This window comes from Acinonyx jubatus, chromosome B3 (genome assembly GCF_027475565.1).
Source record: "Acinonyx jubatus isolate Ajub_Pintada_27869175 chromosome B3, VMU_Ajub_asm_v1.0, whole genome shotgun sequence".
Taxonomy (NCBI): Eukaryota; Metazoa; Chordata; class Mammalia; order Carnivora; family Felidae; genus Acinonyx; species Acinonyx jubatus.
In genome coordinates this window covers 67,063,077-67,075,725 of record NC_069386.1, presented here as the reverse complement: position 1 = coordinate 67,075,725, position 12,649 = coordinate 67,063,077, and the positions used below count along the sequence as shown (strand labels likewise).

The window sequence follows — 12,649 nt, the reverse complement described above, 5'->3', positions numbered from 1 at the left end:
CTCCATGTTGCTAGAATCAGTGGCCACTTCTCTGTCTTCTACTTGACCTTTCAACAGTATTGCACACAGATGACTGCTCTTTTTTCCTTGCAATACTGGGTTCCTCTCAGACCATGTGACTCCACACCCCTACTTTTTTTTTAATTTTTTTTTAACATTTATTCATTTTTGAGAGTAAGAGAGACAGAGCATGAGCAGGGGAAGGGCAGAGAGAGAGGGAGACACAGAATCCGAAGCAGGCTCCAGGTTCTGAGCTGTCAGCACAGGGCCCAACGCGGAGCTTGAACTCACGAATCGTGAGATCATGACCTGAGCTGAAGTCGGATGCCTAACCGACTGAGCCACACAGGCACCCCCACAGCCCTACTTTTCTATCCAGCTGCTCATTCTCCGTCCTTCGCGGGCCTCTCCTCCACCACCTGGGGAGGACAAACCAGGGTTTGTCTTGCAGCCCTTCCCTTCTTTGGCTACATTTTTCTATCCCATCCATGAAGCCTGAACTGCAAACGTTTATATAGAACATGAGTATCTAATTGACATCTCAGATTTAACATGTCCTAAATAACACTCTTGATTTCCCTCCTCAAACTTACAGCTCTCTCCCTTACTCTAGTCAAGTCTGCAGCCAAATATCTTCACAGTGAGACTTTTCCTGGCTACTTTATTTAAAATGACAAGCCTCCTACCTCTGTGGCACTTTGTGACTTCCTTTCCCCAATCATGGTGGTCCCAGCTCCTTTGAATCCAGTTTCCTGAATGCAGTGCCTTTGAATCAAAATCTAAGTGATTCAAAACACAGGACACTAAATATCTGGGAAAGAGAACAGCTCTGTGTCCCTGAGGTTCAGCCATACTATTACCACTTAATTTATCCCCAAAGACAAATGCATTCCCATCATGCTTTACTTTCACTCATCATATTTCCTCTTTCTGAAACTACTTCCCTCTTCCTTCATTCTCCTTGGCTGGCTGGCTAACTCCTCCTGAACTTTTTTCAATTGAACTCATAAGTTATCTGTTTTGGAGAAGTTTCCCTGGCCACCACCTCCCGACCCCAGTCTGAGTTGGAAGCCCCTACCCAGTGTCCCATGACACTGTACTACATTACAATTTGTTGATTTATCTCTCTCTAGATTCTTACAAACATTTTTAGAGGAAAGATGGCCAATACCTCTGGTTAAATAGTACCATCCCCCAACATTTAACACAGTGCTATAGTGCAGATACTCAGTATTTTGAATGTATGAATATTTGTGTAACCCATGTGTGTGCATAGTAGGCATAGAAACCACCCCGTCTCCTGTGATCTAAGAGCAATTTACTCCAAAATCTCTGTAGAAAAACAGAGCTGTCCATAAGGTTTGATGGAAAGAGGATTGGTACCTCCAATCTTCTATTTCCTTGTTGGAGGGGGCACCTCTACCTCCTTGTAAGGTATCTTTGTTCTGTGCTAGGTCCAGACTTGGTGTAAGATTCAGCACCTTGAGTATTCACATGCTCACAGCAAGCACTGTGAGTTCAGGAGGCTTTACTGAAGCTAAGGGGATGCCCCAGCGACCAGCCTTCTCCAACTCAGCGGTTCCTCTCTTTCTGTCTTTCTTCCTCTGTATTCATCTCTCCTTCTGAAAGGGACCCAAGCTCTTCTTCCTGTTATGAAAAACAATGTCACTTTTCCCTAAAGCCAAGATATTAGGTAACACCCACCTAAGCTCTCCTCTAGAGATGGTGGGATGCTTGACCCTAAGAATTAATCAAAGATTTTTGTTTCCGATAATGACTATTTCCTTTCTAAGAATTGTGAATCTAGCTTTTGAGACTAAAAAAAGAAAAATGTGTATCTCAAAAATACATACATACATACATACATACATACATACATACATGATGAATCTGTATCTCCTATCTGAATTCATGAATGTGAATGAACATGGTTGATATCCAGTCCATTTTCTCCAGTCCCTGTATCCATCTACATGGATTATACATATACATATCAAGAGATATATTTTTCACATATCTGTGTGTATATAAACATCTATATATGTACGTGTGATACTAGAGCCAAATGCTATCAAGGCATTAAGATCTGTACTGCTTGTGTATAGGACTCCCCACCACCACCCCTGCCATTTGGTGGTTTATTCATTTATTTAGTAAATACTCATTGAGTATCTTCTATGGGCTAGACAATATAATAGGTGCTGGGAATAGAACAATATGCAAAATATACTCTTTCTGCCTAATGGGAGAGGCAGCCAATCATGAAAGTTATAATTACAAAGGAGAAGTATCAGTGGTATGAGACTATAACAGAGGAAACCTCATTAGTATAGAATGGAGGGTCCAAAAGAAATACTGATGAAGTGATCTTTGAGCTGAGATTGAAACAACTAACCACTAACAAGGCCTGGTTACTAGGAGCATAAGAGAATGTCACTGGAGAAGGAACACACTGATGCAGGGAGGGACCTGATGGTGTTTGCGGAACTGGGAGATGGCCATGTGTCTAGAGTGCAGAGTGTGGCCAGGAGAGTGAGGCTGGGAAGGCAAGCAGGAGCCAGCCCATGCAGGGCCTTGGAAGGGCCAATCTGGAGGAGTAATGGAAGCCACCGGCAGGTTTAAGCAGGGGATTGGTATAGTCAGATGTGTATTTTATAAAGATCACTGACTCTAGTGTGAAGAACAAATCAGATGGAGGCAAGGGTAGATGTGGGAGGACCAGGCAAGAAGGTACTGAGGCAGCTCTTTTGGAGGTGAAACTGTGGTCTAGACATGTCGGTTTGGGAGTCGTAGTCCTCATGATGGTTACTGCAACGTTTACCTGCGTGAGATTTTCTTGAGGTAGAGAGCAAGCACGAGAAGAAAGCAAATAATAGTAAAGAACGTTAACACTTAATGGTTGATTATACAAGGGTGAGGCTGCAAAGGAGACAGGATGGTCAGAGTTAGGAGGAAAGCCAGGAGTGGGGCACAGAGCTAGGGGACAAAGTATTTCAGGAAAGGCAAGTGTTGAACATGAAATCCTGCTGGGCAGTGAGCCAAGACAAGGTTAAAAAGAAGAGAAAGGGAGCAGACAGTAGGATGGATTCCTTGGTGACTTCAGAGTGTTTTCTCAGTGTCATCAGAGGGGTGAGGTGGATGTCAATGGGTCTGAAAGTACGTGGTGAGTAAGAAATAAAAAAAAGAGCCTGAGCAATTTTTAGAAGATGGGTTGGATGTGAAAGGGATTCAAATATTTATAACATAATGATTTGTTTACTAAACACATAAATATTAGAAATGTTAACTTAATTCAAAGAGTTTGTGGGATGATTGTTACTGTTTCCTGGTTCTTGGAAGTGAAAAGAGTACAGTCATGTACAATATGTTATCTATCTAGGCTTAGTAGTGTTTAAATATTTCAAGTGGATAAAGAATATTGCAGATAGAATGTACTGTTCGATATACAAAGGATTTTTCAGGTACATTTCATTTAGTCCTCATGAAATTTTATGTATCAAGAAACTAAGAGAGGTATTAAATAACGTTCCCAGCCCATCAGTGGTATGGAAAACTAAGAAATAAATGTATCTTCAGATTAAGAGTAGTTCAAGGAATAGGATTTCCTAAAGTATTGATTGTTGCTGTGTGTGTGTGTGTGTGTGTGTGTGTGTGTGTGTGTGTGTGTGTGTATGGTAGATACACTCATATACATAAGCATTATTATGCCACAAGAAAATACCAAAGCTTGGGTAGGGGCGCCTGGGTGGCGCAGTCGGTTAAGCGTCCGACTTCAGCCAGGTCATGATCTCGCGGTCCGGGAGTTCGAGCCCCGCGTCAGGCTCTGGGCTGATGGCTCAGAGCCTGGAGCCTGTTTCCGATTCTGTGTCTCCCTCTCTCTCTGCCCCTCCCCCTGTTCATGCTCTGTCTCTCTCTGTCCCAAAAATAAATAAACGTTGAAAAAAAAATTAAAAAAAAATACCAAAGCTTGGGTTGAATTTTTTTTAAGTTAGAAAATTCTTTTTTTTTTTTTAATGTTTATTTATTTATTTGGAGGGAGAAAGAAAGAGAACATGAGCAGGGAAGTCAGGGGGAAAGAGGGAGAGAGAGAGAGACAGAATCCCAAGCAGGCTCCATGCTGTCAGCACAGAGCCCGATGCAGGGCTCAATCCCATGAACTGTGAGATCATGACCTGAGCCAAGATCAAGAGGCAGATGCTTAACTGACTGAGCCACTCAGGTGCCCCTAAAAGTTAGCAAATTCTTTAAGTGTCTTGCCAGTACTTCTCTTAAGTCCAATTATTTATTTAATGGGTCTTTTATTTTTATAACATTTATTGGTACCTTTCTAAAACTAATGTGTTTAATTTCTCAAGTACATTTGTATTTCAAACTTCAGATCCATGGTAACTGTTGAAACGAAGACACAGTCACATCTAAGATTTGACGAATCATTCTACCTTGCAAAAATAAGCACAAAAAGAACATTCTTCACTTATCTGTATATTATGGTTTTAATTTAAGACTCAGAGTTTCTAATCGCTTTTTTAAAAAATGGCTTGAGATATAATCACATTTTCTATAATTCATCCACTTAAAATGTACTATATAATGATTTTTGGTGTATTCACAGCAGACCATCACCACAAACAATTTTAGAAAATTTCATTACCCCAAAAAAACCTCATACCCTTTAGCTATCACCTCCTCAGTCTCCCCCCTAGCCATAGGCAACCATCATCTACTTTTGGTCTCTCTAGATTTGCTTATTCACGACACTTCATATAAGTGGAATTATACAATTTGTAGTTCTTTGTGATTTGCTTCCTTCACTCAGCATAATGCTCTCTCAATGGCTTTTGAGCCATAAACACTGTGCATGTACAGACACGAAAAAGCACTGGCATATGTGAATCCATGTGTGTGTCTGCATTATTTCTGTGTCAACGAGATAACCCAGGTACCATGTATACGAGACCTGTAGTTTCACTCCTAATACCCAGTTGCCCAGTCAAGTTTTTTGAGTACTCAGGATACAGATTATTTTTTCCTTTGGATGAATACAGTCACTAAGAGGCGTGATTTGGACGTAATAAATACATCAGTTGAATTTCCAAATCAAGGGTAATGAATGAAAACACCTTTGACTACATATAGGTTGTCCACACCAGAGTCATTAATGTACATTGGTTTGATTCAAGCCCAGAAATTTGACTTTAGGGGCTGTTTAGCAGAATGTGCCTGGCACTCCCCTACAAAATATAATCTATGTAGGTCTCTTCTAGAACAGATTTTCTATTCCCCCTACCCAGGATTTCCTCTAATGCTACTTATCACTCACCATGCTAAGCCTTAAGATGCCCCCCGTATTTAGCATCGGAGCTCAGGAACTTGCAATAGGCACTTTTCATTTTAAGCTTTTATCATTTGTGTTTGACTTAAGTCAACCTGAAGCCTTCCTTCATGTAGTCTTTTTTTGTAAGAAGTTTTTTAAAATAGTGTACTCTCTATTGTGCCTACCTTTAATAATCAAAGTTGAAAAATTCTTAATTTTTTACTAATTTTATGTATAATTTTCCCCTTCCATAGAAATCCCCAAAAGCTGTTTTTATTTTACCATTTTAATGCATTGGATTTAATGTAATTCCCTAGCCATTTCAGTTCAAGGCCAATACCATGAAAAAGAAGTGTGTAGGTTTATTGTGCTAATATTGTGATTTTGATTTCTGATTTTTTTTCTTTTTTTGTTTTTTTTTTTTTTTACTTTCTTTTGATAAAAGTGTGTTTGGGGGTAGAAAACTGAAAGTTCTGTGTGTGTGCGTGTGTGTGCGTGTGTGTGTGTGTATTTCATGTGGAAAACACTAGGAAGGACACTATACTGTGCTGGTATTGCTAAAAAGAGATACCAGAGTACAGTTATGTTAATACGGGAGGAAATAATTCACACTGTTTACAAGCAGTTCTAATTCCGAGAAACAATAATTACTATGTGCCCTACCCATTGTTGTTGGTGACCCATTCACTACAATGTCCGAGGGCATAGATTTTAGTCTGGGTTTTTCACTAATACATCCTCAGTACCAAATATAAGTTGTGCATTTAGTTGACACACAAGGGGATATTTGGTGAACTGATGTATTTGTTGAATGAATTCCTTTGGGATAAACTCCTTAACCCAGCATTCTATGCCCTTTATATCTGACTCTGATTTATATCTCTCAGGTAAACCCTATTGATAAAAGATTTGCTCTGGTCACAGTTCTGAATGTTGCTGCAACAATCCTCTATAATGGTCCTTGGAGCTTGGGACTTTTGGAAAGGATGGGGAATTTGTAAAACTGAGGGGGAAGTAAAACTGGCACAGAGCCATGGAGGGGGTGGAGTAGGAATTAGGTAAGCAGAGAATAGAGCCTTCCAGACTGAAAAAGCAGAGTCTGGATAAATCTCTCCTTTCCTCTAAAAATGTATGGTGACTCCTCTAAGCCCACAGATCCTTCAACTCAGACAAAGAAACATGTTCCGTGTTCTCCTAAAAAATGCCCATGGACGTTTGAGCAATTAGACATGTCTTAGGCTTTGATGAATTAATTATATGTAGGCCTTGCCTCTGCAGTCTTGCAGCCTACCCATGCTTTTTAAAATGGTCCAACAGACCCACTGGTGTCTGGGTGGCTCAATTGGTTAAGCCTCTGACTTCAGCTCAGGTTATGACCTCATGGTTCATGAGTTCAAGCCCATATTGCGCTCTCTGCTCTCAGCACAGAGTCTATTTCAAATCCTCTCTCTCTGCCTCTCCCCCATTCATTCTCTTTCTCAAAAATAAAAATAAACATTAAAAAAATTTTTTTTAATAAATAAATAAATAAATAAATAAATAAATAAATAAATAAAATGGCTCAACAAACTTTATTCCTTGTTCTTATGGGGCAAAAACAAAACAAAACAACAAAAAACAAGACAACCACCTTTGACCTTAGCAGTCTAATATCTGAAATCTTAAAACATTCAAGGCCATATCCTTCACTGAAATGCTTCACAAGCACTCATCTTTTAAATGAGTTAAAATAACTCTGTCCATTTAGTGTCCATTATTCCCTTATGTTTTGCTTTTCAGTATTTAATCTCTCTCTCATGACCATCACTTACTATCTAACTTCAGGAATCAATATATTTTTAATTCTGCCCCAAATTTAATAGATAACAAGAAAGAGAATGTAGGGTGACTTAGGCTTTAAACATTGGAAACGCTGGCTCGGCCTGTGGCTGAGGCAACCTTGGTGGTCTGGCGATATTGTATACGCGCCCTCTGGTTGGACAATAAGCGACATTTGTGGATTTGTCAGTGACCTCTCCCCTTTGTGCACTGCCGGTCTCCGGTGTCATCATTAATTAATCTTCAGGTCTCCTATTTGTCTGCTGGAAAGCATCGCAGATAAGCCAAGTTAATAAGTGGGAGTGGGCGAGCTGCCTGGTCACTGGAACGTGCAACTGTGTGGGGACGGTCTGTGAGCTGGTCAGAGAGCACCCTTCTGCTCTGATCACGGAAAGAAGTTTGATTCTAACAGGTCACGTGGGAAGCTGGGCCGGTTGAGGTGCAGGGAGGACCTCCGAGCCCAGCCAGGGACCTGCTCTTGCGCGCTCTGGCTTCAGTTTCTGATTTCAGAACCTTGAGGCCCAGAGGCCTAGGGCTCTTGCTTCATACTTGCTTCATCTTTCTCAGGAGCTTCTTCAGGGAATTCTAACAGTGGGTGGTAGAACTTCAGCAAAGGAACAAAAATTATCATCCTTGTGTTCCTAACAGAGAGCATGTTTCTGTAAATCTGGTGCGTAGCATTTGTAGTCACTGATTCTCGGCCGTGACTCTCTTACCATTCTGGATGGGGCATGTTTCCCAACCAATTTTACTAAATCATAAAAATAAATAGTGTTTGTGAGGCCACTTGCCAGTGCCAGGCATTCTGCAAACCATCTTATATGCATCATCTCACTTAATTCTCATATCATGTCTGGGAGGGGGTTCCTGCTGTGCAGATGAGAGAAACAAGGCACAGCCCCCTGCCGAGCCCATGAAGGACTTGATCCAAGCACAAGCCCTTCACTATACCACTATATGGCCTCAAAATCTGAGCTGTTCCCTAGACCCCGTGAGCTCTATCACCACAGCCAGGACAAAGGAAGAGCCACAATGATCAATCTTTTTAATTCAGGCAGAAGTAGCGATTTTGCTTTTGTTATTGAAAAAACAAGCTGTGCCTTTGGCTTTACTCTGGCTAAGGAGCAGTAACCTTGAAGAAATTATTGTCATGGCTTTAATTATGTCCTATTACTGAAGTACAGACATACCTTACCATATATTATCTGTGTTTATGAAAAATAGTTCTCTATAAGTGGAATTGTTGGAATTTGGACATAATAGAGGGCTAAAGAATTTAAATTCTCCCAATTTATATTGTAAGAAATTCTACCTCTCTTTTAAATATGGCTACCCGTGCTCTCAAAATCATAGCTGGATGTCATCAGGAAAGTTTACGTGGCCATGAAAGTTCATTGAAAAATGTCGATTCTTGAAAGCAGACACCTTCCAAAGTGTTTCTGACCAATCTCCTGCTTGTAGGTCTACCCTCAGAACTAATCTGGAGGTACCATAAGACAGGTTACCTTGCTTATGTCTTATGCCATAAGGGAGTGGATGTTTGGGGGTGGGGAGAGTCTTTAGATGACACTGAGCCCTTTCAAATCAGCATGGGACAATCACAGTGTTTGCAGAGTGGAGACTGGGACCCTCGGTGCCAGAAAGAAAGGACAGAAGGAAAAGATGAGGAGGTCATGCTGTACTCCTGGAAAGCCCACTCTGAGTTTGGGTCAGCATTGCTGATGGTTTTTTTTTAATCTTCCTTCACATGAGAATGTAGTTAAGGGGCACCTGGGTGGCTCAGTCGGTTGAGCATCCAACTCTTGATCTGTGCTCAGTTCATGATTTCACTGTTTGTGAGATCGATCCCCATGTCGGGCTCTGCACTGACAGCATGGACCCTGCTTGGGATTCTCTCTCTCCCCCTCTCTCTGCCCGTTCCCTGCTTGCGTGCACTTGCGCGCACATGCACTCTCTATCTCTCTCCAAAAAAAAATAGAATGTAGTTAGGATGAGGAAATCATACACTTTGGCCACATCTGCATAGAACTCTCTGGAGAAGTTCCGGGGCAAGTAAATGACACTTCCATGATGACTTCATAAGTATTAATATAAGTACACAAATAAATATAATGAATGGTAAAACATAAATACAGAAGGTATTAGAGATACTTGAAGGATGTAAGAACTTTGGATTGGAAAGGGCTTTATGCTGGTGGCAGCATGTCAGAGAGACATTTTAGGATGAGTGGGACTTTGTCTATTGCAGTTATAAGTATGTATGACACTCCAGAAGAACGGATGGAGAACCACATGAATGTAGAGGTGGAACTGAGAATGTTGGCTGATAGGATTTGGAAGCACTGCAGAATTTTGGTTTGGTTGGTCAAATGTATGTGGAAATAGACCTGAAGGGTGCAGATGGTACCATGATGGAGAAGGCCCAGAGTTTGAATTTAATTAGCAGTGAGCACCCATCCATGGTTTTCTCTTGTCTTACATCTTTTCCTCTTCGTTTTCAGTGGACGAGTTTGCCTTATAATTCACACGGACCAAAGAAAACTTAACAAGCCTCGGAGTTAACCCTTGATCTTCTCTCCCTGAAAACAGAACAATAGAAAGATCATAACTGTCCACTATTCCCCATCTCAGCAAATAGTAGTCTTTACCACTGTGATGGTGAACTGTGGGTTAGTGGGGTTTCCATATGACCAAATCAGAACTGTCTAATTAGAGGGGATGTGATTATCCAAAAAGCTATCTATTATAAGTGAAAGATTGTAGATTATAAATTATAAATCCATTTATAATTTCTATCTGAAGTATGTCACATGTAAAACAATTTCACATGCATTAGTGGAATATTAATGGGAAGGGTGGGTGAATGAGAAGCATGGAAAGAGAGGGTCAGTCCTCCCTGACCTGGGCTTGCTTCTCATGCTGGGATGTGGGGGGGTTCCAGGCAATTTGGTTGCTTGGGAATTTCTGCAAAACCTATTTCAAGCTCTACTTTTGGAGCACAAATCTGAAGAGGATAAGGGCCTTTAATTCCCTGGGAATTCAGTAGTTCTTGCCTGTCTTTTTTTTTTTTTTTTTTTTTTTTTTTTTTTTGAGAGACCAAAAGCACAATACTTTACCTGTCCCGAGTCAGGTTTTTCTGCATCTCTAAAAGGAAAGTTGAAGGTGGTGCATTTCTTTGTTGCTGAAGAAAGGTGTGGAGTAAGATGACTATTTTTATTTGTTTGTGTTTCTTCTGGTTTTGTTTTCTTTTTTTTTTTTTTTTGCCCTGGAATTTGCTTAAACAGTGATTGATAAGGATTTTGCACACTTAATACCAAAGAGCATAGCACAGAGCATAAGCTCAGCAAGTACATGTTCTTCAAGAAATCTAATTCCCAACTTTTCTTCACAGCAAGTGAGAAACAGATGATGGTGGTGTGCAGGGAGTCACCGAACGAGTATCTCCAGCCTTTCAAGGACAAACTAGAAGAGTTCTTCCAGAAAGGTAGGGAACTGCATCAGCTACACATCCATGAATCTCTGAAACATCTGCCATTCCCTGGACCTTTCTCTGAGGCCCACGGCCCGTCGCATCCCTGCTGACCACTAGCAGCTCCAGTGACTAGAGCCAGTCCATCTTCCTTCCTCCCTCTATCTACTCAGTGTAAATAGAATTGTTCTGCTACTTTTTTTTCCAGTGTTTATTATTTGAGAGAGAGAGAGAGAGAGAGAGAGAGAGAGAGAGCAAGCAGGGGAGGGGCAGAGAGAGAGGGAGACACAGAATCGGAAGCAGGCTCCAGGCTCTGAGCTGCCAGCACAGAGCCTGATGCAGGGCTCGAACTCACTAACTGCGAGATCATGACCTGAGCCGAAGTCGGCCACTTAACCAACTGAGCCACCCAGATGCCCCTGTTCTGCTACTTTTATATCACCTTCCAAACCCTTTTTAATATGTTAAATCCTTTAATGTTACTCCTGTTCTTGTAAACTTCTTGAGGGAAGACGTTTTCTTTGTCTCTTCATGGAGCCCAAGGGAATCCTCAGTACATGTTACCTGCTGAATGACATACAGTCAAGGCTTATGTAGTCATGCCTTTCAGATTTGCAGTCAGCCTGAACAAGCAGCTGGTGATTATCTCCCTAGATTTATCAGTATAGCATCTTAAAAACTTGTGTTGTATTTTTTTAATGTCTTTTTTTGAGAGAGAGAGAGAGAGGAAGAGAGAACACACATGTGCAAGTGAGTGTGGTTGCGGGGGAGGACAGAGAGAGAAAGAGAGAGAGAGAATCCCAAGCAAGCTCCACATTGTCACCGCAGAGCCCGACGCAGGGCTTGATCCCCAGACTGTGAGATAATGACCTGAGCCAAAATCAGAAGTCAGACACTTTACTGACTGAGCCACCCATGTGCCCCTTTTGTTGTATTTTTATTCCTTTTCAGAACGGAAAATTGGGGCCAAATGAATGTCACACGTGAAGTCACTTGGCCCACATCAACCTTTTGGGATTAGTAGATCGAAGTCATAGGCATGAGACTACTTATTTAGTGCATTTATGCACTTATTTAGAAATCTTACTAAGTTATGTTCCTTCCTCCGTGATTTTGGCAGGGGTAGAGAACTTTGGTTGATCTCTATTAGTGAATGTAGAAGTTTAATGCCTTGTGGATATTTCCTATTCAATTTTTTTCAAATCCAGCTTATGATATGAATCATAATATAAGTGTGGGGCACAAACTTGCAGTTATGAAGCAAGTTAAGTCATGGGAATGTATTGTACAGTATGGGGACTATAGTTAATAATACTGTATTGTATATTTTAAAGTTGCTGAGAGAGTAGATCTTAAAAGTTCTCATCAGAAGAAGAAAAGTGTTGTAACTATGTATGGTGATGGATATTAACTAGATGTATTGTGATGATCCTTTTGCAGTATATACATAAATGATTGTGTTGTACCTCTGAAACTAATATGTTATGTGTCAATTATATCAGTAACAAAGCATGGGGTAGTTAGAGGGAGCTTTTGTCTTTGCTAGAAAGTCAGAGGAAATACATGCCGGAAGCTCTGGGGATGTATCAACATGCTCTTTCTAGTTGTTAATAAGGCCCCGTGATACCACACCGTCAACAAAAGACCATTTAAGCAGGGTGAGTCCAGAAAGTATGGCCAAACCACCTTGGGAATTGGCAGGAAAATTCTCAGTCCATGAGTCAGAGAAACTCCGTTCCAGCTGTTCCTTTGGTGCAGAGATCATTGTTCCCTCCTCCTTGGTGAGGGCTTGTTTGTGTCGAAGCAGAAGTCAGGAGTTGTCTCTTGGCCACTGCTGAACCTCTTATATGATGGAAGTGATATTATTAGACAAAGTACCATCTTAAGAGCAAAGAGTGATACCACCCCTTATGTGTTATGTGACTAAAATTAGGTGTATTTTATATGTGAGTTATCACAGTAGATACATTGCTTTAGTATTATGCCATATAAATATAACCTAAATGGCCTGAAGAAAAAGCATGAAGGGTTTCCTTTTTGCTGACCCC

At 41.0% G+C, this 12,649-nt stretch overlaps 1 protein-coding gene across 5 annotated transcripts in view; it reads left to right on the top strand.

Annotated features, from left to right (window-relative positions):
• The window catches only part of FMN1 (formin 1), a 428,640-nt gene that overhangs the window by 319,861 nt on the left and 96,130 nt on the right, over window positions 1–12,649 (top strand). For all 5 annotated transcript variants that reach the window (XM_053224212.1, XM_053224213.1, XM_027066879.2 and 2 more), the window contains one exon: window positions 10,524–10,616. In XM_053224212.1, the coding sequence (XP_053080187.1) occupies window positions 10,524–10,616 (93 nt within the window). The remainder of the gene's footprint in view (window positions 1–10,523; window positions 10,617–12,649) is intronic.